This window comes from Pseudopodoces humilis, chromosome 3 (genome assembly GCF_049639895.1).
Source record: "Pseudopodoces humilis isolate 2021_Gansu_Grassland_sample_001 chromosome 3, ASM4963989v1, whole genome shotgun sequence".
Lineage (NCBI taxonomy): Eukaryota > Metazoa > Chordata > Aves > Passeriformes > Paridae > Pseudopodoces > Pseudopodoces humilis.
Window position 1 is genome coordinate 44,026,986 of NC_142202.1, and position 21,789 is coordinate 44,048,774.

The 21,789-nt window shown below is 43.4% G+C and overlaps 1 protein-coding gene across 1 annotated transcript in view; it reads right to left on the reverse strand.

Moving 5' to 3' along the window:
- PCNX2 (pecanex 2) overlaps nt 1-16,992 on the reverse strand; it is a 149,366-nt gene extending 132,374 nt beyond the window's left edge. Inside the window, exons 1-5 of the mRNA XM_005518660.3 lie at nt 16,735-16,992; nt 10,552-10,757; nt 10,020-10,134; nt 7,713-7,749; nt 5,557-6,846 (exon numbers count right to left, since the gene is read on the reverse strand). Coding sequence (XP_005518717.2) covers nt 5,557-6,846; nt 7,713-7,749; nt 10,020-10,134; nt 10,552-10,757; nt 16,735-16,992 — 1,906 coding nt within the window. The remainder of the gene's footprint in view (nt 1-5,556; nt 6,847-7,712; nt 7,750-10,019; nt 10,135-10,551; nt 10,758-16,734) is intronic.
- Nucleotides 16,993-21,789: the final 4,797 nt, after the last annotated feature.

The following is a 21,789-nucleotide window of genomic DNA, read 5'->3' on the forward strand; positions in this document are numbered from 1 at the left end:
AGAAGCTATGGATGCTTCATTCCTGGAAGTGTTCAGGGCCAGGCTGGATAGGGCTCTGAGCAACCTGGTCAAGTGGAAGACTCCCTGCCCAAGGCAAGGGAGAAGTCGGGGCAGGTTTTTTAACCTTTTATTAAGGTCCCTTCCAACCTGAACCATTCTTTCATTCTGTGATACAATAATCACAATAGCCACCTACCAGTGTATCTCAACCTTAAAGCTGCCTCACTATTAGATAATTAGAATGAACTTTTATTACTCTGTAACTTTGCTCCAAAACATTTTTACTATTTGTGGCCCCTTACCAGAGTCTTCCAAACTTTCCTCCTCATCTTTTATTTACATATCCCTATCCTAAGCTTCACAGCTCGCTCCTGTAAAACAAAATGCCACTGCTGTCATAGCTTCAAACACCATCTGGTTTGAAACCTGGGCAAGCAGAATTAAGCTAATTAAGTCTGTCTCTCTTCTGTTCATTAATTGCTTTGCTACAGAATCCACTTCAACAACATTATGCTCAAATAGAAACTTTCCCTTTACAATATATTTGCTGCCTGTTCAGCCACAAAGAAATGATTTCAAATCACTCTATGATTTTGTGAGTACCAGCATGAAACCAAAATTCTACAAGCTGTGAACTGCGCCATTCATATATGTGGATTATAAATCCTAAGAACATTCCTCATCCTTTCTTCACCAACTGCTTTAGCAGAAACATCTAGCTTATGCACTTTACTCCCAACCCAATTTTGCTTATTATACCACAAATACATTAAAAGAAAATACTGACATTTAAGCTAGTCTTCCACCAAACAACAGGCGTGCCCAGGGAATACCACACTGTCCAAGAATTGATACAAGGGCTCAGCATGGAGACCGAAGAAGCACATGTCATTGTCCATTAATGAGGATTGCCACATTAATCCTGAAGCAACAGGAAAAACCAGCAATAGACATTGTACCTGCTACAGGAAGTGACTTGCTCGAAATAATCTCCTGTGTCAGCAGCGGAGCTAGGAGTAAGTAGCCTAATCATTATACTTAGGAATTACATCAGAATACAGACCTCTGATATAACCTCATATTTTCTTTGCAGATGTCAGACTTGTCATCATACGTACTACTACTTCTTCAACTTAAAGACTGAAATTTTAACATGTTAACCTGTCAAGCCTTCCACATTAAGCATCAGATTCAGAGAACTGAGTTCTGCACACCAGTTCCTCCACATCCAAAGAGTTGCACCACATGCCATGTGGCCCTTCTCTGGCACAAGAGTCTGGGATGATACACAGCTGCTCCAAGAGATGAGCTAGCACCAGGCAGGGCTGTATTTCCTAGGTGCTACCCACCTGCCAGCAAAATCACCTGCTGTCACTTCCCACCACGACTGTCAACTGCACCAGTGACTCAGTGCACAAGATCCCACTTCCCCATGACTAGATGGCATGTGATAGTCCTCTTTCTCACATGCAAGGAGAAAGAAAAAAAAAAGTCTAAAAATACCCACAGGAGTATGTTTTAGTTTTTTATAGGAGAAGGGTAATTACTTGGGATCCAGAACAAGTCACTCGAGGTTGTGGTTTGTGCACTGCCCAGAATGATGAGTACCTCTTCTAAAAAGAGCCTGCAAAACATCTGAATTCAGGCCATGCAGCCCTGGTTTAGTTTCTCCCGCGCCAGTCCTCACCACTCCCACGGCAGGCCTTGTTCCCCGGGTGATAATACTGCCTGTCCTAGATTACAACCCAGCTGTGCCAAAGGGGACATATAGGAGGTTTTGCCCTGCATGAGTCTGATCCATAACTTCTTTACTTGGTTCAAGACACATCAGAGGGATCCAAAGCAGCCAATAAACCCAGGTTTTCTTACACCTTTCAAATGACTGAAAAAAATTTGCAGTTGCCCTACAACACACTCTTCAAGACGTGGGTGGTACAAGTGTGATTCAAAACTGAAAGGACACTGCTCTGAAAGTCAGTTTTAGCATCAGTGTCAGTGGTATTTTCTCACAATCTAGAAGAGGTGGAGTGGCACTTAGAGCTTTTATATCCTGTATTTTAACAGGTTAAATCTGGCATCCTCAGAAGTGTAAAGAAAGGCTTTCATTTTCTCGTACCTCATTTTACCAAGCTGTCTACTGGCAAAGGCTTATGTGGTCAGGATGATAACTCTTCTACTTCCACAGAACACACAAGTTCTGTGAGGGACCACCCATAACGAAGGCTCATCCATGACATTCACTCACTCGCCAGACTGTTCTGATGAGCACATTTCCCCACCTTCCACAAAGTATGCAAAATATCAGTTTTCTTTCACACAGCTCTGAATTGTCAGCTTTCCAGGAATTTTCCAAATTTTTCACATTGCCTAATAAAAATCTTTCTGGGGTGCATTTCATGCTCATTTGGACCAGACATCTATTGCAAACTTTTGCCAATTAGAAGGTTTGAAAGGTTAAAAGAACAAAAACCAAACAGAATTAACCTCCTCCCTCAAAACAACTGGTGCATAGCTTGACTCTGTATTCCCACACACACACTTTTCTTAACAACCACTCTAATGTGGGAATAATGTTTATTCAGATCTGTTCCAAGATACTGTATTATTAAAGCATAGTTGCAATTGCAAAGCTGTAAACAAATTAAAGGCTTTCTCATTCCTAAAATTCAGTCTTGCTAAGGGGAAGCTGCCAGTAATGACAGTAATTTATTTTAACAAACAGCACGTTCTGACTAGGCTGGAAAACAAAGCCTACTTGCTCTTAAAAATAACTGCCTTTGAACTACCTCTCCCAAACTCAAGGACTTCAGATTGAATCTCCTTTTTCCCACAGCACCAGTTCAAGGTGCAGAATCCACAGCTGCCATCCCTGCCCCTGCAGGGCACCCCCTTTCCAGTCCCTCTTCTGCTTCAGGATGACACTTGCTGAGCCCACACTGCATACAGAGACACTTAATTACACATATATGCAGCTCAACTTCACTATCTCACAAAAGTAGAGATTTAATAGAAATAGGAAGATTTAGAATAGATATTATGAAGAAATTATTTACTGTGAGAGTGGTGGGGCACCAAAACAGGTTGCCCAGAAAAGCTATGGATGTTCTATCCCTAGAGGTGTTCAAGGCCAGGTTGAATGGGGCTTTGAGTATCCTGACCTAGTGGAAGGTGTCCCTGTCCATGGCAAGAGCATGGAACTAGATGATCTTTAAGGTCTCTTCCAAACAAAACCATTCTATGCTTCTATGAAATTCAGTTCAAGTCACTAAATGAGAGCTTGGTTTGAGGGAAGAGCAGAATTCTTCTGTTTCCTCATGATCTTGTATAGGTGTCCTGTTCACCAGATCTAAAGCACAGTAACTACACACACAATAATAAGTTTTGGCGTTGGGGTTTGGGTTTTGTTTTCACTGTGGAATCTGAGTCTGACTTATTTTGATCATCCATTGCTTTCTTTCATGCAGCAACCTTCCCTGTTCATATTATCTGAGGATACTTGTCTGAAAGGCCATTCTAGATTAGCTGCACTCTCTCTTTTTTAATTTTCATTTAAATTTACCTCTGAAATTCTCTTTTCCACCTAAGTCACATCACTCACAAGTACAATTATTGTGTAAACACTCCTTTTTATGGCTGAGGAAACAGAAAAACATCACAATCTGTTTGCTGCACCGTTCACGTTGCTGTGTGCTGCTGTGCAGGTAGGTGACTCTGCACCCCAGGAATCCAGCAGGGCTCAGCAGGCTCAAGTGAGAAGCAGGGCTTGCTCAGCATTTGTCTTGGGCAATCAGACCACAGACTGGAGCCAGAAGGGCAGGCTGATAAACTCGATAGAGAAGGACAGAAACTGCAGTGAAGAATAAACAGCCAGAGAAGGCAGGAGAGATGGGTAAGATACACCAAAAGAGAGGTGGCACGTCTAGGAAGAGCAAAATTCACTTCTGTGCCACCCTCCTCTCAATTCCCTCATCAGAAGGAACTGAGAGGAAGGTAAGTACAGGAGAAGTGAATGCAAGCTGTGGGGAGGCAACAGCTTTAGGTGGGCTCAACAGAGTAGAAAAGCCTAAACCAGCAACAGTGTGGATTGCTAGGAAGAACAGAAGGAAAGAGAGTGTACAAATAAGAAGAGGAAGACAAATAAGTAGGTGGCACAGAAGGGGAGTGCCTAAATGGAGGAAGGAAAGGCACAGAACTAGAAAAAGTTCTAGAAAGAAGAAAAAATGAACCCAGGTGAAAGATGGAATGAGATAGGGATTATCAGACAGAGTGAAAGGTAAATGGAATCTAAAAGAAAATGACACATTGAGAAGATAATTCTACTTATTTTTTTGACAAGATAAAAGCACACATTTCACAATAGTTTTTAAAAACCTTTTAAGTCAGTTGGGCGTTTTTCATGTAATGGAAGGCTCATGCAGCAACAAGCCGGTGGAACAGGGAGCAGACAAAATAGGACTACCAAGCTGTTCTTCTAGAGTACCATCAAGTTTCTTATCTTCCATGCAAATTAAGTACTGAGAGTGCATCCTCTTAGGCTTTATTAAAACAGCTTATTATAGGATCTAAGGTAAAACAAATGTTTTGGAGAAGGGGAAGATACAGGTTGTCTTATTTCACTTTGAGTCAGATCTTTTAAACCAGCTGTGCTGACCACTTGGGGAAGTACCACGAGATTGCATCTGCCTTCACTGCACTGTATCTCACATCCTCATTAAATGGCCCTACTAATTTTGCTGGAAGGCCACTAGAGACACTATAAACAAGTCCTTCCCAACAGAAAAAGGCCCTAGAGTTCACTGACAGCAACAACAATGCTGATTTAAACCAGAAATTTCTATACAAAAGCTCTAAGTTGTACTGCATATAGGTAATGGAAAAGTGCAAGGGAATATATTATTTTTCATTAAAATACTGGGGGCTTTCACTGAAAACAGCCACCAAACTTTCATCCTTAAAATGCAAATATTTTAAGTGACTGAAAATAAAAACTCTTATCTATTGAGAACAGGTACATGACTTCTCCTTTTTTTTAAATTATAAGCCAACCCACAACTATCCAGGAAATTTAGAAATATATGCATGTGTGCGCACACGTGTTAGCTAAAAGCTGAGCCATATCCAGTAACAATTTCAGCTTTCATAGTCAGAGGCACACAGACAACTCCTCAACGAGCACCTGGTAAGATGTGCAAGGGCAGGTGTAATGCTATAGCTATACATATTTTTGCAAGATACTTCTGGTATTCCAAAAATCCAGGCACACTATTTTAGTACAGAATACTACACACATAATGGATACCTACAAAGCTTATCACTAGGTTTCTTAGAGGAAGGAAAATCATTTTCTTCAAGAAGATAAAAATATTTTAAAACTGCAGCTGACACTATCACACACACTCACCAAACCACTTTGTCCCACTGAGTCCAGCCCTACCCTGGCCCTATTAGCAAAACCAGTCATCCTCTGGAAATTAGCATTACTGCAGATATCCAGCTAAGTAATCAAATTCTTCACAATATCTTTATTCCAAAAGAATTGTAACCCATGCATAATACCTCCAACAAGCCCATTTTCCTTTGTCGTCTCTGTTTTGACAGTGGATTGATTAGATGTCTTCATCTTTGAGGTATTAATGGATTCCAAGAGGGAGACAAATTCTAGAAAGTTAGATTCGTTGGGCATCTGACCTTCTTTAGCTTCTAGATCTGATTTAGAGGTTGGTAAAGTCTTTTCTTTGTCAGATACCTCCACAAAATTCTTACTTAAAAGCACATCTGTCCCACTGTCTACACTCAACACCCGCATATGCCTCTTTTCATGAGCAGTTCTACAGGACTGTGGGTCTAGGTTATGCAGGTCTTCCTTAGAACTTAAATCCACAGTCTGGACATTTTCCAAAGCATTCTCCTGATTTGGATCTGAACAAGTGTTAGTTTCTAGAGGTGTATTTGCTGGGTTGCTGAGCTCCTTTACTGCATCACCCGATTCATAGCCGGAGCACTGGTTGGATGACAACTCTGCCCTCAACATTTCCGGAGTTCTGTCACTTTCACTAACTTCTGAGCAAGGCTTAGCTTTACTGTCCTCAGACAGGTCAAACGTGATAACAGGGATTTTGAGCTGTTCATTAGTTTGCTGACTTGACCAGCCTGCTCTAACTACACCAGAGTCAAGGGCTGAGCTTGTTCTCTCACTTTCCAGGGCCTGTAAGGGCACAGAGCCTGGTAGGTCACTCAGGGTGGTGTTTGGTGTAGTACTCATTGTGATGACAATTTTGATGGGCTCACACAGCTGGTCTCCAGGAAGAGAATTATCCACAACTACGACAGCAGTCTCACTGTCTGAGCAATCAAGGTCCTCATGGCTATTATCAGCATTGCAAGAACTTTCCATCTGCTCACGCTCTTTGGTTGCAATGGCATTGCACTGTGGGTAGTGACTGGTAAAGCCTGTCTCTGGCAATCCATCTGGCAATTTCTCTCTTTTGTAGCTTTTAGGATTACTTAAATAGTCTGAAATAACTGAATTTTCACTGTCCCATGGCTCTGAAGAAACTCCAGTCCTTAAAATATCACCTTGTGATGAAGAAATATTGGAGAAGTTTTTAGCTATGTCTCTGTCCACAAGAATATCTTGGGATCCACGGTGGCCACAAGGCTGTCCATTCACTCCTTTTTCATTTACTCCATCACCAGGAAATGTTTCCATAACAGCTGGTTTTGTTGCTATTGCTGATGTGGTGGCACCTGAACCAGAGGTTGTAGAAACAGGTAATATATCTGCTTTGATACAGGGTGAGGTAGATGAAACTGGTGGTGTAGCCTGGTCTTCTAGTACCATAACACCTAAGAAAAAACATTTTGGCATTAGGTCTCACATGAACACTAAGCATTTTTAAACTATGATCTTTAACCAAGAAAACCTGATCCAGAGCAGAGCAAAGGAAGCACAGATGACATAGCTGATTAAAACAGTTCCAAAACAAGGAGGAGTTTTTTTGGTAGCTACATATGAAGTACTACAAAAGCAAGATAGAACCCTTCCAAGTCAGGACAAGTTTAGCAGCATGTCTATTTAAATAATCAAAATAGCTGAAGAAACAGCTAGTTTCAAAATCAAAATGTTTTACAGAACTATCCCCACTTAGGGAGAGGTGAAAGAAAGAATAAACCAATGCTGCAGGTTGCTACATCACTTTCTACATTTCCTAAATGGTCACACAGGATATACTGATCAGCCATAATAAAAACAAAGCAGTATTTAAAATATTAAGACATCTCAAGCACTGGAAGTGTAAGGCAAATTAAGGTGTACTGGAATATACAACACAGACCTAAAGGTTGACAATCACAATAGAAGTTTACAGCCAGATGTTCAAGGGCTCTAAGATTCAATTCAAGTGGTAGTTTCCTACTTTGATGCTTTACAGAAGCATTCCCAAGAATGTGAGGCAAGGATCTTTCATCTCCCTGTATCAAAATGGGAAGAACTATTTGCACACCCCTCAAAAGGTTGCATTCCAAACAGCTTGGCTGACAGCTGAGAAAGCTTAGTCTGTTAGAACATCCTTGAAATTTTGTTCTGGCTCTTCAATTCACACCCTAATAGGAGGCACAACAGAATCGGCCATGGGGTCCTCTGTGGCATTACTCTTTATGCCAAGCAATGATTAAACAACAGTTTAAGGGGATTCATAAAGCCTTTAAAATACCTCTAAGATCTTCAATAGTTTCCCTTGTTGGCAGATCCTTAAAAAAAAGAAAAGAAACACACAATATTAACATGGTCATTTATTAAATTCTGTTGGGAAAAAAATCTATCAATGTAGCTATCAACAGTTATCTAAGGTCAATTGCAGCACTGGTAAGCTGCTTAAAATCACTGAAATTTGAACATGTACCTTGCACAAAATGCAAGGGGTGGGTGAGGGAGATGGTTATAGAGCAATCATGCTCCAAATTGCATCACTGCAATTGGATGTGATGTTTGGGGAAGGGAAAGAAAAAGATGTTCTTAAAAAAAAAAAAAATTGCAGTGCCTAATCCAGATACTTTCTTTTTTTAATCATCAAGGAATAGAATGTGTTCATCTGTTCCTCTTTTCCAGCTATGTGTTTCCGAAGCACTAAAATGAAAAGTTTGGCCTCTAGCATTGGTAAGTATTTCTCAATGGAAAACTAGAGGACAGAGACATTAAATTAATATAGAATCATTTAGATTCCAAGAAAGCCTTGAAGGTCATTTAGTCCAAATCCCCTCTGCCATACACACACACACTCAAAGCAGATACAGTTTGAGCAGGTTGCTCAGGGCCATCTCCAACAGAGCTTTGAAAACCTCCGAAGAAGGAGATTTCACAACTTCTCCGGAAAACCTCTTCCAGTATTTGACCACTCACTTGGTATGGGCAAAAACCAAACAACATACCAACCACCAAGAAACAAAACAACCCCACACAAAAGACATTAAATGTAATTGATCTAACTAGCTTTCCAAGGCTGCAACTCTTTCTTATCCTGTCACTGGGCACCTCTGAGAAGAGTGTACTCAATCTGCTGGGTATCTTACTATTAGAAAGCTGAAGGCAGCAGTAAGCTCTTCTTCTAGACTTACAAAAGAATTTAGCCTTACAAAGGCTAAAACATCCCATCTGCCTGTCTTCACACATCATGTTCCTCAGTCACCTTGGTGGTTTCTGCTGGATTCTCATCAGCAGGTCAGTGTGCATGGGAACTAACTGGGGAGCTCAAAACTAAATACCCCAGAGGAATACTTCAGGAGTTTAAATTCAACAGCCTAAGTGCATAATTAAGAACAAGACATTGAAAGAGATGACTGTGGCTCTCTTCTGACTGACAGGCACCAAAACCAAGAGGAAATTATTTTTATTTTCTAAAATTTCATGGTGGTATCTTGGTAACTAGAACAGGAGACTTGGTTTGACAAGACCCAACCTACATGTTTTGAAGTGGGAGACTAGGATGAGATCCCTGGAAGACATAGGTTTGGAGAATGGACAAATACCAGAATACTGGAGAGTAGGACAGAAACAAGGTGAAAAATATCTTACCTCACAAAAAAAACAAACCAAAAGAACTATTAATGTCTGTGAATCACACAGATGCTACAAAAAGGTAAAAACACTCCAGGAAATGAAGAAATAGCTCTGATTCAGACCAGGATTTGAATTATTTGTATTAAATAGGGATAAAGGGTGGGTTTGGAGGACTATGAAGACAGAATGAAGTATCAAATAGCCACTTATTCAGAAATCACTAACCATCCTCTGCACTGACTGAGGCAGGAGTCCTGTAGAAAAAAATAGCATGGCATCACATAATTAAAGATATTATCAGAGTATGCAAGGGGAGTAGCTTAAGACTACACAGACAGTGTTATTCTGTTTCTTAGTTTTTTGAAAATTTCTTCATCTTGAGTGTTTCCTATTTTTCTTTCTTTAACAACACTTACATACATTACCTTCACTTCATATACCTTTGATTTATTAAGCATAGCCAACGGCATTGAGTGCACATATACACAATTTTAACCTCCCCTAGACATCTAGATTTAAATGGCTTTTATGCTTTGTTTAAATACTGAAGAGATGTTTTTGGTTTATTTTATAAGCGTAAGTCTAGTTACACAAAACCGAATTATTAATGCTCCAGGAGCAGATCCCTTCAGAGGCAACAAAATAATTCTGATTGCATTAGCCTCTCCCTCCTCTCAAAGGAGCCCCAAAAGCTATTGCTCTTGGCAAGATTTACGAAGGCCACTTGCCTTATAGTATAGAGCAGAGAGAGCCCTCCTAAGAAGTGTAGCATTACGTATGGCAATTTCATATCTGCAAAGCCAAACCTTCAGGACAAGGCTGACTGGCAGTCATACCCAGTAGATGCATGGAATGACCCTTCCTGCTTGGAAGCTATGAGCACCTGGCAACACAAAACCACTGTGTGTGATGAGCTGTGGACTGCACGAGGCGAGGACACTGCTGGAGGAGTGCACATACTAACCGTGGCTCCAGGTGAGTCCTGCGAGTGCGGAGCCTGCACTCTGGAGCTGTCGGGAATTGTCTGCGTAGAGTCATTTTGGCTGGTCTCACCGATGACATGATCCCCCGAGTTATTGCTGAAGGGGAAGCATATGAAAGATAAAGCAATGCTTCTTACCACAGGGCATCACAGCGAGTTTTGGGAAGTAGTTGATGAATAAGAACAAAATGGTAAGAAGTAGCACAGCAAAATGAAGTAACGGCACTTCTTTCCCCTCCAATGATGAAAGCATAAGGGCTTTAAAAATACTGCACTTCTTTCCTCACCAAGGAAACTGCTGCCCGACCTCTGAATCAGGTGCAGCTCTGCCTGCTACACCACAAGAACATTTCAGCTAACCAGCTGAAAAGCACTAAGCAAGTTTTTGAAAGCGTCATTCTTCACACAGCTGTAAGGAGTATTCTTGCATTCAACAGACATTTCTGCTATGAAGGACCATCGTGCAAACTCACCCATTTTACATAATGTGCCAGCAATACAATGAAAACCTTACCTACAGTTTGAGGACTGAACCACTTCTCCTTTTTGAACCTCTGTATCTTTACACTGCCTTCCATTTTTTCTTGAGAGCTTTTGTTGAATTACTTCGCCTTTATCAAACATAAGGTGCAAACGGTAGCTGATCACCTTTATTACCGTGAAGAAAACTGTCACCGAGCTGCAGTACACAAAAACAGTCACTGCATTTGCTGGAAAAGCCTACAGAAAGAAATAATGAAGACACAATGATAACAGTTCGCTTTGAGAAGATGCTGCTAAAATTTTTACATACAATATCTGTATTGAGTTCTGCTCACAGAAAAAGTTTAAGGGTTTCTTCAAGTTTCAAACCATTTTACAAGATCTATTCCTCTTTTTATTAGCTGTGGATATTATTTATTATCAAAATCAGCAAAATCTCACCATTGTCAAACACATTTAAAATACTGCACTCCCATATTAATGCAGCTGCAGCCTTTCCTAAACTATGAATTCAAAAAATACAGACACAAAATGAAACATTAGTTATCTACAAACAGAAAACCTTTAGAAAAATTCTGTCATCTTAACCCTGTATGTCAGTTAAATACTGCATACAGTAAAACACTGTAGTTTGATGTCCACTTTCTAATGCCTCACATGTTCCCAAATACCTTAACCACTGAGGAATTTTAAATAATTAGTCAGGACTAGTCAAAACAAATTAATAAAAACACAGTTAGAAAGGCATCCTGTCCTGGCTGAGGCTGGAGGAGTGAGTGATTGGCTGTGTGTTGCCAGCTGGGGTTAAACTATGACACAACCTCTTTGAATTATTTTTCTAAAGTACATAATTGTTAATTCGCAGCTGTCTGTGATCTGTTTGCTGATCTGTGATGAGCACTACAGCTCTTAGTCATTAAAATTAATTACAGTTCAACTATAATCTGTAAAGTTCTTCCACAGACATGACATACTAACAACTTTTTTATATACAAACACTTCCTTACAGTAAAGGTCAAATCATACCAATTGAAACTTGCAGTTATAATTGAAGTACAAAAGTCATGTATTGACTATTGTAGTCATGGAACATGCTTACGTGTTGTCATTGCATAGCTACAGTCTCACAGTGAGTTTAATCTCTTTTCAAGTTTTAGGCGTTTTATTTAAACAGAGCTTTACCATATTCTCACAGAAGAACAACAAAAAACCCCAATCAACACAAAAAACAAAGAAGGTTTTCGATACTCAGGACTTGCTAAAAGCCTACTGAAAGTAATTTTTTAGAATTATTTTTACTTTAGGACTAAATCAATCATTTTTTCAAATTCAGAAATAAATCACACTGACCACACAGGTAAAGGGAAGGAAACAAGGCATGCCTATTTCATCTTTAGGACAAGTCACCACATTTATCTTGATGTTGAAATTAATACGTTGAATCATTTCTGTGTTGTGACAAGCAAGAGGGATGCAATTCTGATGCTGCTTTTGGCTCACTGGGACTTCATACCATCAAGATGTATACGTGAATATTTTCAAGCGAATCCTTTTTTATGACTGTTCTGATTCAGATACAAAGAATCTATTGCACAATAGTGGGGAAACTATTTAGGATGTGCATACTACCACTGATCCCTAATAAGACAGACATGACTTTCTACAAGTTGAGGCTTAAGTCTGTTAAGAGTACTTCACAGTACTGTGTAAATACTACTCTCAGCATACCCTTCAGTTATTTAGAGAACTCGGGCCAGAGGATCCATTTGCAAGGTCATGTTCTCAGGGTATAAGGCTTAGTGGATGAGGTTGAAGAACTGGAGGTTAAAGAATTTGTGGTTTATGACTAATGTTTTTACAAAATGAGTAAGAAATTGCTCGGTTTCACAAAGAGCGACAGCCAATTATCTGTAATAACTTGTTTAAGGGAGATTTGTTCACCTTCTAAGGAATCTATTCAACTAGACACTAAAATGCACAGATCAACCACTCATTATTAAATAACAACACAGAACAGCCCACTAGAAAAGAAGTGCTTTATAGGTGACATTCATAAAGCTTAATGAATATTATATGAATAATGTCAAGAGGACACAACAAAAATAGATTTCCAGTAGCGCAGCCTATGCGTGTAGACAGCATGCTACAAGAGAGATTCAAAGGAAGCTCCCAGATTTTTGAGTGGAAAACAGGGCCAGTTTTAGCAAATGCTGAGTGCTGCATGTCCTCATCCCTGCCTCGTGACCAGACCTACCAGAGGTGTGCCCTGAGCCAGCCCATGGTCTCCGTGCCCATCTGTCCAAGGTATGCTGTGTTTTAGCGCCCTTACACACCAAGACTGCCAATGGCCAGTGCATCTTTAACACTCTGAATCTTGGGGCAGGCTGAGTGCTACAAGCCAGCAGGTTGCTCCCTGTCCACATGAGGAATGAGGAGAAAGGTGAAGCTGATAATGGAAAGCCCTCCATTCTGTGAATCAGGCCTCTTGCATAAGGTACCAGTGTCATACGACTGCAGTTGGTGCTCCCAGGTACAGACAGGTGAAAGCTATCAAATCCACACTAAGGAGGAATTAAGTTATAGACCACTGAGGAATTAGATGATAGGGTCACTTTTGATGCACTATAGTTATAATTAGCCTGGTTTTCTATGAAAATGAGGTTTTATAATCACATCATGTGTCTGCCTATTCATCATCTCCCTCCATCCCCTCAGTTGAAAGGTAGCCAAAGAATTAAAAAGTTATTCAGCAAACTTTAAGAGAATGCGCCCCATTGGTCAAGGTCACAGCAGCACACCTCCTCCATTAATGAGAGGAACTCACACAGCTCTCCGACCTTTTGATGCCACCCCAGTGGCAGGATCGGCTTCAACTGAGCTGACATCTTATTAGAAGCTAGGAAAAAAAAAAATCCATAAATACAAATTCATTAGAAAGTGGGATTCATGACTTCCCACAGGTTTCTGTGGAAGCTGTAGCCCTAGTTTTCTTCATTCTTGTCCCATTGAAAACTCTACCATAATGTACATTTTGTTCTCCAGTAGCTTCTGTTGTTGTACCCTGCACCAGAATAGCGTGGGGTCACAGCCAGAAATGCAGGCTGGTGTGCCCCAAATGCAACCCAACTTATCGCTGCAAATGCAAGAGAGTTGACATCACCACATAAGGAGCACCTCTGCTTGGGGCTTCTGCCTGCTCAGAAGAACAGCCACATTCTCTTTCACATGTCTACTGACATTATTTGAGTAGCACAAAGGTGGAGGTGACTGAGATACGTACATAAAGGTATGTAACCTTTGAACAAAATACCACGCCTTGTAAATTGGGCTTAATGATAAAGGGTGCTTAGACCCAGATGTATCCCACCCACTGTTTGAGCCCCTGAGGCATCTAAAGCAAGGCAGTGCTACACCTGGGTCAGGGACCTACCATTCAAATGTGCAGTTAGCCACTACCATCAGAGATATGCGTGGGAGATATGACACTGTGGCCAAAGATCCATGCTTATATGTTAATTAAGGTGAATCCATACTAAGAGATGTCCATGGGAAAGCAGGTAGCAAATAAAATTCCAGGGGGGTGCATTGAGTTCTAAGTGTGTGTCCTATCAGACAATAAATATAGTGTGTAACTGGGTAGCCTACCTCTCTGCTGCGGAGATATATGTATCCTTAACTTTGTTACAGACTGGCGTAAAGGGTGGCCAAGTGGGACTGGAAGCAGCTGACACACTGCTAGTTTTATCACAGCTTACCTCTGAGTAATTTATGTGCCCACACCCTTATACTGCCATGTTGTAATTCTCCTATCACAGCATGATTTGAAGACCTAGTGTGTAAGTAGTAAGTTCAAGGGCTCCCTGTCCAGCAAAAGGCAGGAGAAACATTCAGTACATTGTTTTGGGCCATTGCCCAAACATGATGCACATTCTCTTGCAGCTTATAAAATAAGCTATAGTAGAAGTATTTCCCAAAGTTGCATCTCTAGGTCACTGATGTTTTTCTGGGGCTGAATTCAGTCTGGGAGCTGAATACTAAAGAGTTATCACTATTTTCATGTGCAAAACACGTAGGGATCCTCAACTGTTTGGTGGAATAAGGTAACTTTAATTCTTAATATATTATGAAAGTTGATATGGCACAGTTAGAAGAGATCTCATTATAATTTTGAAAGTTGATTTGAACAGCAATGATGCTCAAAACATCCAATGTACATTTTTAATGTTTAAATGATTAAGTAAATAAAGTAATGGAAACAGAGATCTGCATTTTCAGGGGCGGGGAAGCTAATAAAGAAATCCTTAGTACCAAAGTAAGCTATGCTGAATAAGCTAGAGAAAGAAATTCTCCATCCACACAACAGAAACAACTTGATACTTTAAGCTTCTCAATGCTACCATCAGCACGCCTCTGCTGAGCCACTGTGAAAAAACTAAAAACAGATGGATGAGTTTTGCTATTTGATTCAAATCACACTGTTTCAGAGAGACTTCCTAACTTCAACAAAATATTATCCCAAGCAAATGAAAAATTTAAAGTAGTACTCCGGTCTGTTTTGATTTTGCCATTTTAAGAAACATCATTGACTGCTTTAGCTGAATCCAAAATATTGGTGTCAAGTACGTAACATAAATATCAACCCAGACACTATTGAATATTATAAACAAAATTTCTTATAAAGCAGAAAAAAACCTTTGGTTAAAGAGCAGGCTGAAGTTTCTAAGTAGCAAGAATAGATGTCTTGCATAAAGTTTACAAAGCCTTAGAAACAAGCCACTTGAAAACAAGAAAATGTGTAAGGACATAATTACTGTCAGGCAGCCATCATAATAAACACATTATTCTTATCAAGGACAAAGAATTCCCATAGCAATATGTTAGCTCAAGAACACAAGACCTGCATTTAACCAGATGATTCATCAGAAAGTCAGTCAGTCTGCAGAAAAAGCAAGTCCATCTAGTTAGGCAAAGAAGATGCCCAAGCGAGTTCAGTAGATAAGTTACATTTTCTCCCCTTTAAAAAATTACTTCTACTTTAGCTCTGACCTACAGTCCAGTGTTGTTTCATGCAACGCCCACACCTTCGTCAGTCCAGAAGTTTCCCACAAGGAATCCTTTCAGATATATACTTATACCAACTGGGACAAAAAAGTTAGCCTTCAATTTTTTTTTTACTTTTTAATCACACATATGACTTGAACAGCAAATCCTCCAATGCAAGACTCTTGCTGGTTTGCATAGGAAATATGCGATCAGTCAGAAGAAAGCATATTGTTATTCTGGTTCATTAACTCCATGAGCCATTCTTACAGGAGGAATTCACTGCAATCCATGCCACAAAATCCAATACCAAATCACACTTAAAAATACAAGATTTGCTTTCCACTGGGATTGCAGGGGGAGTCATAAATGCTCTTTGCTTTTGATAATCAGGCCCATAGCTGACCATGTAGCGTAAAAAACTATTTTGAAGTTGAGAATTTAGTTGAGTCACTCCAGGAACCAAATGGATGGAAGCTGCTTATAACGGAAGCAATATTAACCTATAATCACTGAAGGACACACCAAAATAGATTCAATGACCCAGCATACTTTAAGCTTTTCTCACACAGTATGAAAACACACAAAAACGAGAAAAAGTTTCAAGCTTTTCAGGAAAATAAATTTTAAAGTCCGGCAAAGAAGCTCTAGTTATTATTCACTTGCAAAGTTTAAATTTCAGCACAAAGGGAGCTGCATGTCACAAAAAGCCATGTGATTCACCAGTGACATTCAGCAAGGCGTATTAATTACACGGTATCTGGATGTTTCCATTTATTTACCCTTCTCATGAGGTAAGACCTGGATCAAACTTTAAAAAAAAAACAACAACAACAACAAAAAAAAAAACAAAACCGAAACACCTGTCTCCGAAAGAGATTTTTGAGCAAACGTCCCCACGGTCATTCAGCACTTGCAGAGCCCACCGCTGCACCTCTACCCAACTCCTCCGGCAGGGCTAAGGGTCCGGCCGCAGCCTAGCGCAGCCGGCGGACTCACCCCGTTAACCTTTAGACACAAAATCCTCAGGCACAGCCCAGAATGCCCATTATTTCAGCCCCGCTGAGGGCAGTTCACAGCCCGCTGAGCGCCCTGGCCGCTGCCGCCTGCGGGCCAGGGCCCAGCCCGGCTCCCAGCCCGGTCCCCGCTCCCCAGCCCCCGGAGCCTCTCTCACCAGGTGCAGGGCCATGGGCAGCGTCAGCAGGAACAGCCACAGATAGAGGTGGCAGCTGTTGGTGAAGGCGCCCTGCACGGGGTCGTGGTACCAGCCCCCGGTCAGCGCCGCCCACACGCCCTGCCCCACCAGCCGCGCCGCCGGCGACACCATGGCCGCCCCCCGCCGCCGCCACTGCCGCCCCTCAGCCGCCCGCCGCCGCTGCCGCCATGCCGGGCGCCCGCGGATTCTCCCATGGTGCCCCGCGGCGCCGAGCATCCCGCCCGCCCCACCCCGGCCGCCGCCGCCCCCGCGGGGGGGCCGCCGTCCCGGGCCGCCCCCCGCGGGGCCCCGCGCCCGCCCGGCCCCGCCGGGGCCCGGGCCCCCCGCCCCACCGGGGCCCGCGCCCGGCTGCCGGGAGAGGCGGCAGCGCTCGGAGGCCGCGGGGGGGAGCGGGGCGGGGCCGAGCCGAGCCGCGGCGGAGGGGGGGCCGGTTCTGGCGCGGGGGTGTCCGTCACGGCCGCGGCCCGCCCCGGGCACCGCGAGGTGCGTTCACAGGTGCAAAAAAAGCGCGACACAGGGGCAGCCCCGGCGGCCGCCAGCTGGGCTGCGCGCCTCGCCGGCCACTCCCCCAGCGCCGGGTTCTCTGTGATCCTGCCCGATACATCACGAGTTTCCGATCTGCGAGCTCTGCCCAACTTCAGTGTCACCCGTTTTGCGTTGACTCGAGGTGTGGTTTGGGCGGAATGTGGGGAAATTCCTCAAAAAAACATGCGTATTCTTTCAAGAATAGATTTAGGGAAAAACCCAAGGTGCCTTCGTTGAAGAGTTTCACGCAGCTGACGTCAAAGTAAGGGAGTGAGGAGGTAAGGGCGGGCTGGAGGAAGCCTAGGCGAAGTGGGGAAGGCTGGAACTGGAAAGGTGATGGAGCTGAGTGGAAGCTTTGAGCAGGGGATACTAAAGTCAGTGAAGAATGAGGCATATGGATACCAGGTATATTCTTACGGGACACCCCCGAAGGAAGGGGTGTAAGGGTGGGTTGTGAACACCAACGCTGACCACACACGGTGCTCAACACCTCCCATCCCCCATCATCAGAAAATAGCGGTGAAATTCAATTTTAAGTCCCTCACTGGACCCTTCTAGGGACTGTTTCACACGTATAGACCTTTACTACAGCCTTTATTGTGAAGGATTCATGTACGTAATGGATACATCTATCATCTTGCACATCACCAAATTTACCCTACTTCAATTGTTCCTGGCCGTGGCTACAGCTTCACAGACCAAACATGCCATTCTGCTGTGCTTTGTGTGGATTTTTTTTTTACAAAGGTAAGAGATGAAATATGCTATTACAGCATTTGTGAGCTCGTGAACCACGTACCTCAGTTTTCTTCCTTATTTTGCAGGCGATGTGGCCGTGCTGGATGCTTGTTTTGGCCTGATGGGAGGGATGATTCAGCACTGTGAACAAGCAGTTGGGAGCAGGGGAGGAATGGCATCGTCTCCCTCTGCAGCACTGCCACCAGAAGATGCCTGAGGATCTACAGTCTTGGGGCTTGAGTACTTGGCTCAGTGTGACCTCAGTGAGCAGCAAAGTCTTGGTATGAGCTGTTCTTGAGCTGTATGAAGAAGGCACAGTCCTGGCCACGCCTCATGTGCTACTCCTGTAAACACATCTTGCCCAAACTTATGCCTTGTTCAGTGATTTTTTTTTTTTTTTATCCTTTACAAGTTCTTTTCAAAGACGACAACGTTTGTTAAAGCAATTGTAATGATTGAATCAAGTGCAATATGCAGCTATGAATAATGTTATTGATGTATGATAATACTAAAAATGTTAAGTTTCAGAAACTACTGAAGTCATTTTCCACGGGCAGACTAGCAAATAATTTCCTTTATGTGCACAGCTCCAAAATAGAAAGGTGGGTAGACAAGGGTGTAAATAGAAAGCTTCTTCAAAATTTTCTCTCTTCTGTTTTTTGAGACCTTTAACTCATGTAGGTTATAATGTGGAAGGCCTGGATAATGCAGACTGCAATTGATATTAATTAGGTTGACTTATTGTCCTGGTTTTGGCTGGGATAGAGTAAATTTTCCTCTCAGTAGCTGGTACAGTGCTGTGTTTTGGATTCCATATGAGAATACTGCTTAATAACACACTGATATTTTGGTTGTTGCTATGTCATGTTTGTCTTAAATCAAGAAACTTCTTGTGTCTCATGTCCTGCCAGTGAGGTGGTAGAAAAAAGAAAAACTGGTAGGGAGCATAGCCAGGGCAGGTGACTGAAACTGGCCAAAGGGATGGTCCAGACCATATGACATCATGCTCAGTATATAAGGTGGGGGGAAGAAGGAGGAAGAGGGAGACATTTGGAGTGATGGTGTTTGTCTTCCCAAGTAACCATTACATGGGATGGGGCCCTGCTTTCCTGGAGATGGCTGAACACCTACCTGCCCATGCAAAGTGCTGAATTAATTGTTTTGCTTTGCTTGTGAGCATGGCTTTCCCTATGAAACACACAAGTTTTTTCATTTTTACTCTTCTGATTCTCTCCTTAATCCTGCTGGTAGGGGAATGAGTGCCTGCGTGGGGTTTGGCTGCTGACTGGGGTTAAACCATGACACTTGTCCACACATTACTCAAATCTTTCAATGTTTTCACATCTTTGGATAATACTGACACCAAGTATTTTTGGGGTTTTTTTTGTATAGTGATACTTGCAGTTATGAAGGGTTCCTTTAATTTCCAGGTCAGGATATGTGTTTTGGACACAACGTAGATGCACAGTATTGTAGCTACACAGCTGCAGGAGTGCCAAAGATGAAAAAGGGGACCTCTTTTCTCAACAGAGAGATGCCAATGAGGGTCTGAGCCGAAAACTACCGTCTGTTCGCCGCTCTTTTAACCGGTAACTCCACTAGGTGGTGCCGTCAGGAAAGTTAAGGGCACTTTACACTGTTTTGGGTTATAGTATTTCCATTACTGGAACTCTTAGGAATAGAAGCTATACACCAAGATCCTGAAGGGCTGGGTGCTGAAGAAACACTGCACAAAGTCTAACCTGAGTGCAGTGATTGCCAGTGGATAGTGGCCCTTCAGAAAGCAAATTTTGGAATAATAGCCCTAGATAAATATTTAAACATTTCACTGTACTGCAACCAATACCTTGTCTGACCCAAAACATTCCACACTTAATTAGTTCCTGCAGATTCTTTTAGATAACAAAGTACAAGGTGGAATTTGTGTGGCAGAACGCTTGTATTACAACATACTTTATGGCTTTTATAATAAGGCAAATATGCAGATAAGGGAAAGGCTTGTAATTACCTCTCTGAATAGCTGCAAGGCAATGTTATATTAAAGGAAATGGGAGAAGACTTGATAGACATGCTGGTTCTGCATTCTTTCTTTTTGGTTAATGTGGTTCAGTAAGTCACTTTAGCATAATTGTATTTTTGCGTTGTGCACAACTATAAATGCAGAGGGATAAACAAGAATTTTTTATTTCTGAATACTGTAATTTAATTTTTTTTCAATTACTTTCTTTATGTTTAAACCTTAGTTCTGTGGTATCCAGCTGCAAATTTTGTGTTTATGTAGAGATGAGCTCTGGATGTAGGTTTTTGTGCGAAATATTGAGCGTTCATCACACCAGATTATTCAACCCAGCAGTGCAGTTTTACAACTTTCCCGAGCCTTTACTGTCCTCCTCGGGGCCTCTGCTGGCAGCAGCCCCATCCATAACCACAGGTGCCACAGCACAGTGATTGGCTTCTGGCATGAAAACTCATTTCCTTCCACTTTGAACCACTGTTTCCCACCACGCTGGCGAGACAAGATGGGAGGGCGTCCCCAGCCCACACACTTCCCTCCAACTTCCAAGGAAACAACAACCGTAGTTTAGAAAGTGATCCGATTTTTCCACTTAAAACCAGGAGAATCTTTACCCAGAAATAGCATATACGCAGCATTTTCTATTTTCAGGCAACCTCTTAATTGAAAGGATTGTGTGATCACACCACACAGGGCCGTGACTCCCTCAGCCCATGCATGGACAGGGTGGTGAGCACGGGAGAGTTGGAGTGGGTCCAGATGAGGGCAACAAAAATAATTAAGGGCCTGGAGTGTCTCTCACGAGGAAACGCTGAGGGAGCTGGGCCTCTTGAGCCTCAAGAAGAGATGACAGTGAGGGAACATCATCAATGTCTATCAGTATCTAAAGGGAGGGTGCCGAGAGGATGGAGCCAGGCTCTTCTCAGTGCGGCTGAGCAATAGGACAAGAGGCAACAGGCAGAAACTGATGCATAGAAGTTCCACCCGAATACGAGGAAGAACTACTTTACTGAGCACTGGAACAGATTGTCCAGAGAGGTTGTGGAATTTCCCTCACTGGAGATGTTCAAGAACCACCGCCCTCAGTCCTGTGCCAGGTGCTCTAGGCTGACCCTGCCTGAGTAGGGAGGCTGGACCAGATGACCCCCTGCGGTCCCTTCCAGCCTGACCTATTCTGTGAGAGCCCACGAGCGGCGGAGGCAGGTGGCAGAGCAAACACGAACCGAGGAAGCTCGGTTTCTTCAGAGCCCGCTTGGGGCTTTTTCCAAAGGCGCCCCAAAGCCGCGCAAGGAAGGAGAGGGGAAGCTGCGGCGGAGGTACAAATCCTCAGCCCGGTCTGCAGCCCCCGAGGGACAAAAGGGGGGGGGGGGGTCACAGCCGCCTCCGCCTCGTCCCCCGGCCCCGCGGGCCCGCCCCGGCCCCTCCGCCCGCCGCGCCCCGTGACACGTGACGGCGGGCGGCCAATCGGCGCGCCCGGGCGGGCGGGCGCGGGGCACCGGCGCTGCCCTCCCCGCCTTTCCCGCGCGCGCCTGCGCTCTCCCTGCCGGAGCCCCGCGGCCGCGGCGGCGGCGACCGGGCCGGCCCGGGCGGCCCCGCCCCTGCCCCTGCCCGCGCCCCGCCCTCCCCTCCCGCGGCTCCCGCCCGGCGGCGGCGGCAGGTGAGGATGGGGCTGCGGCTGTGCGGGCGCTCCCGCGGCGGCGGCGCCGCTGCCGGGGGGCGCCGGGGGCGGGGGCGGT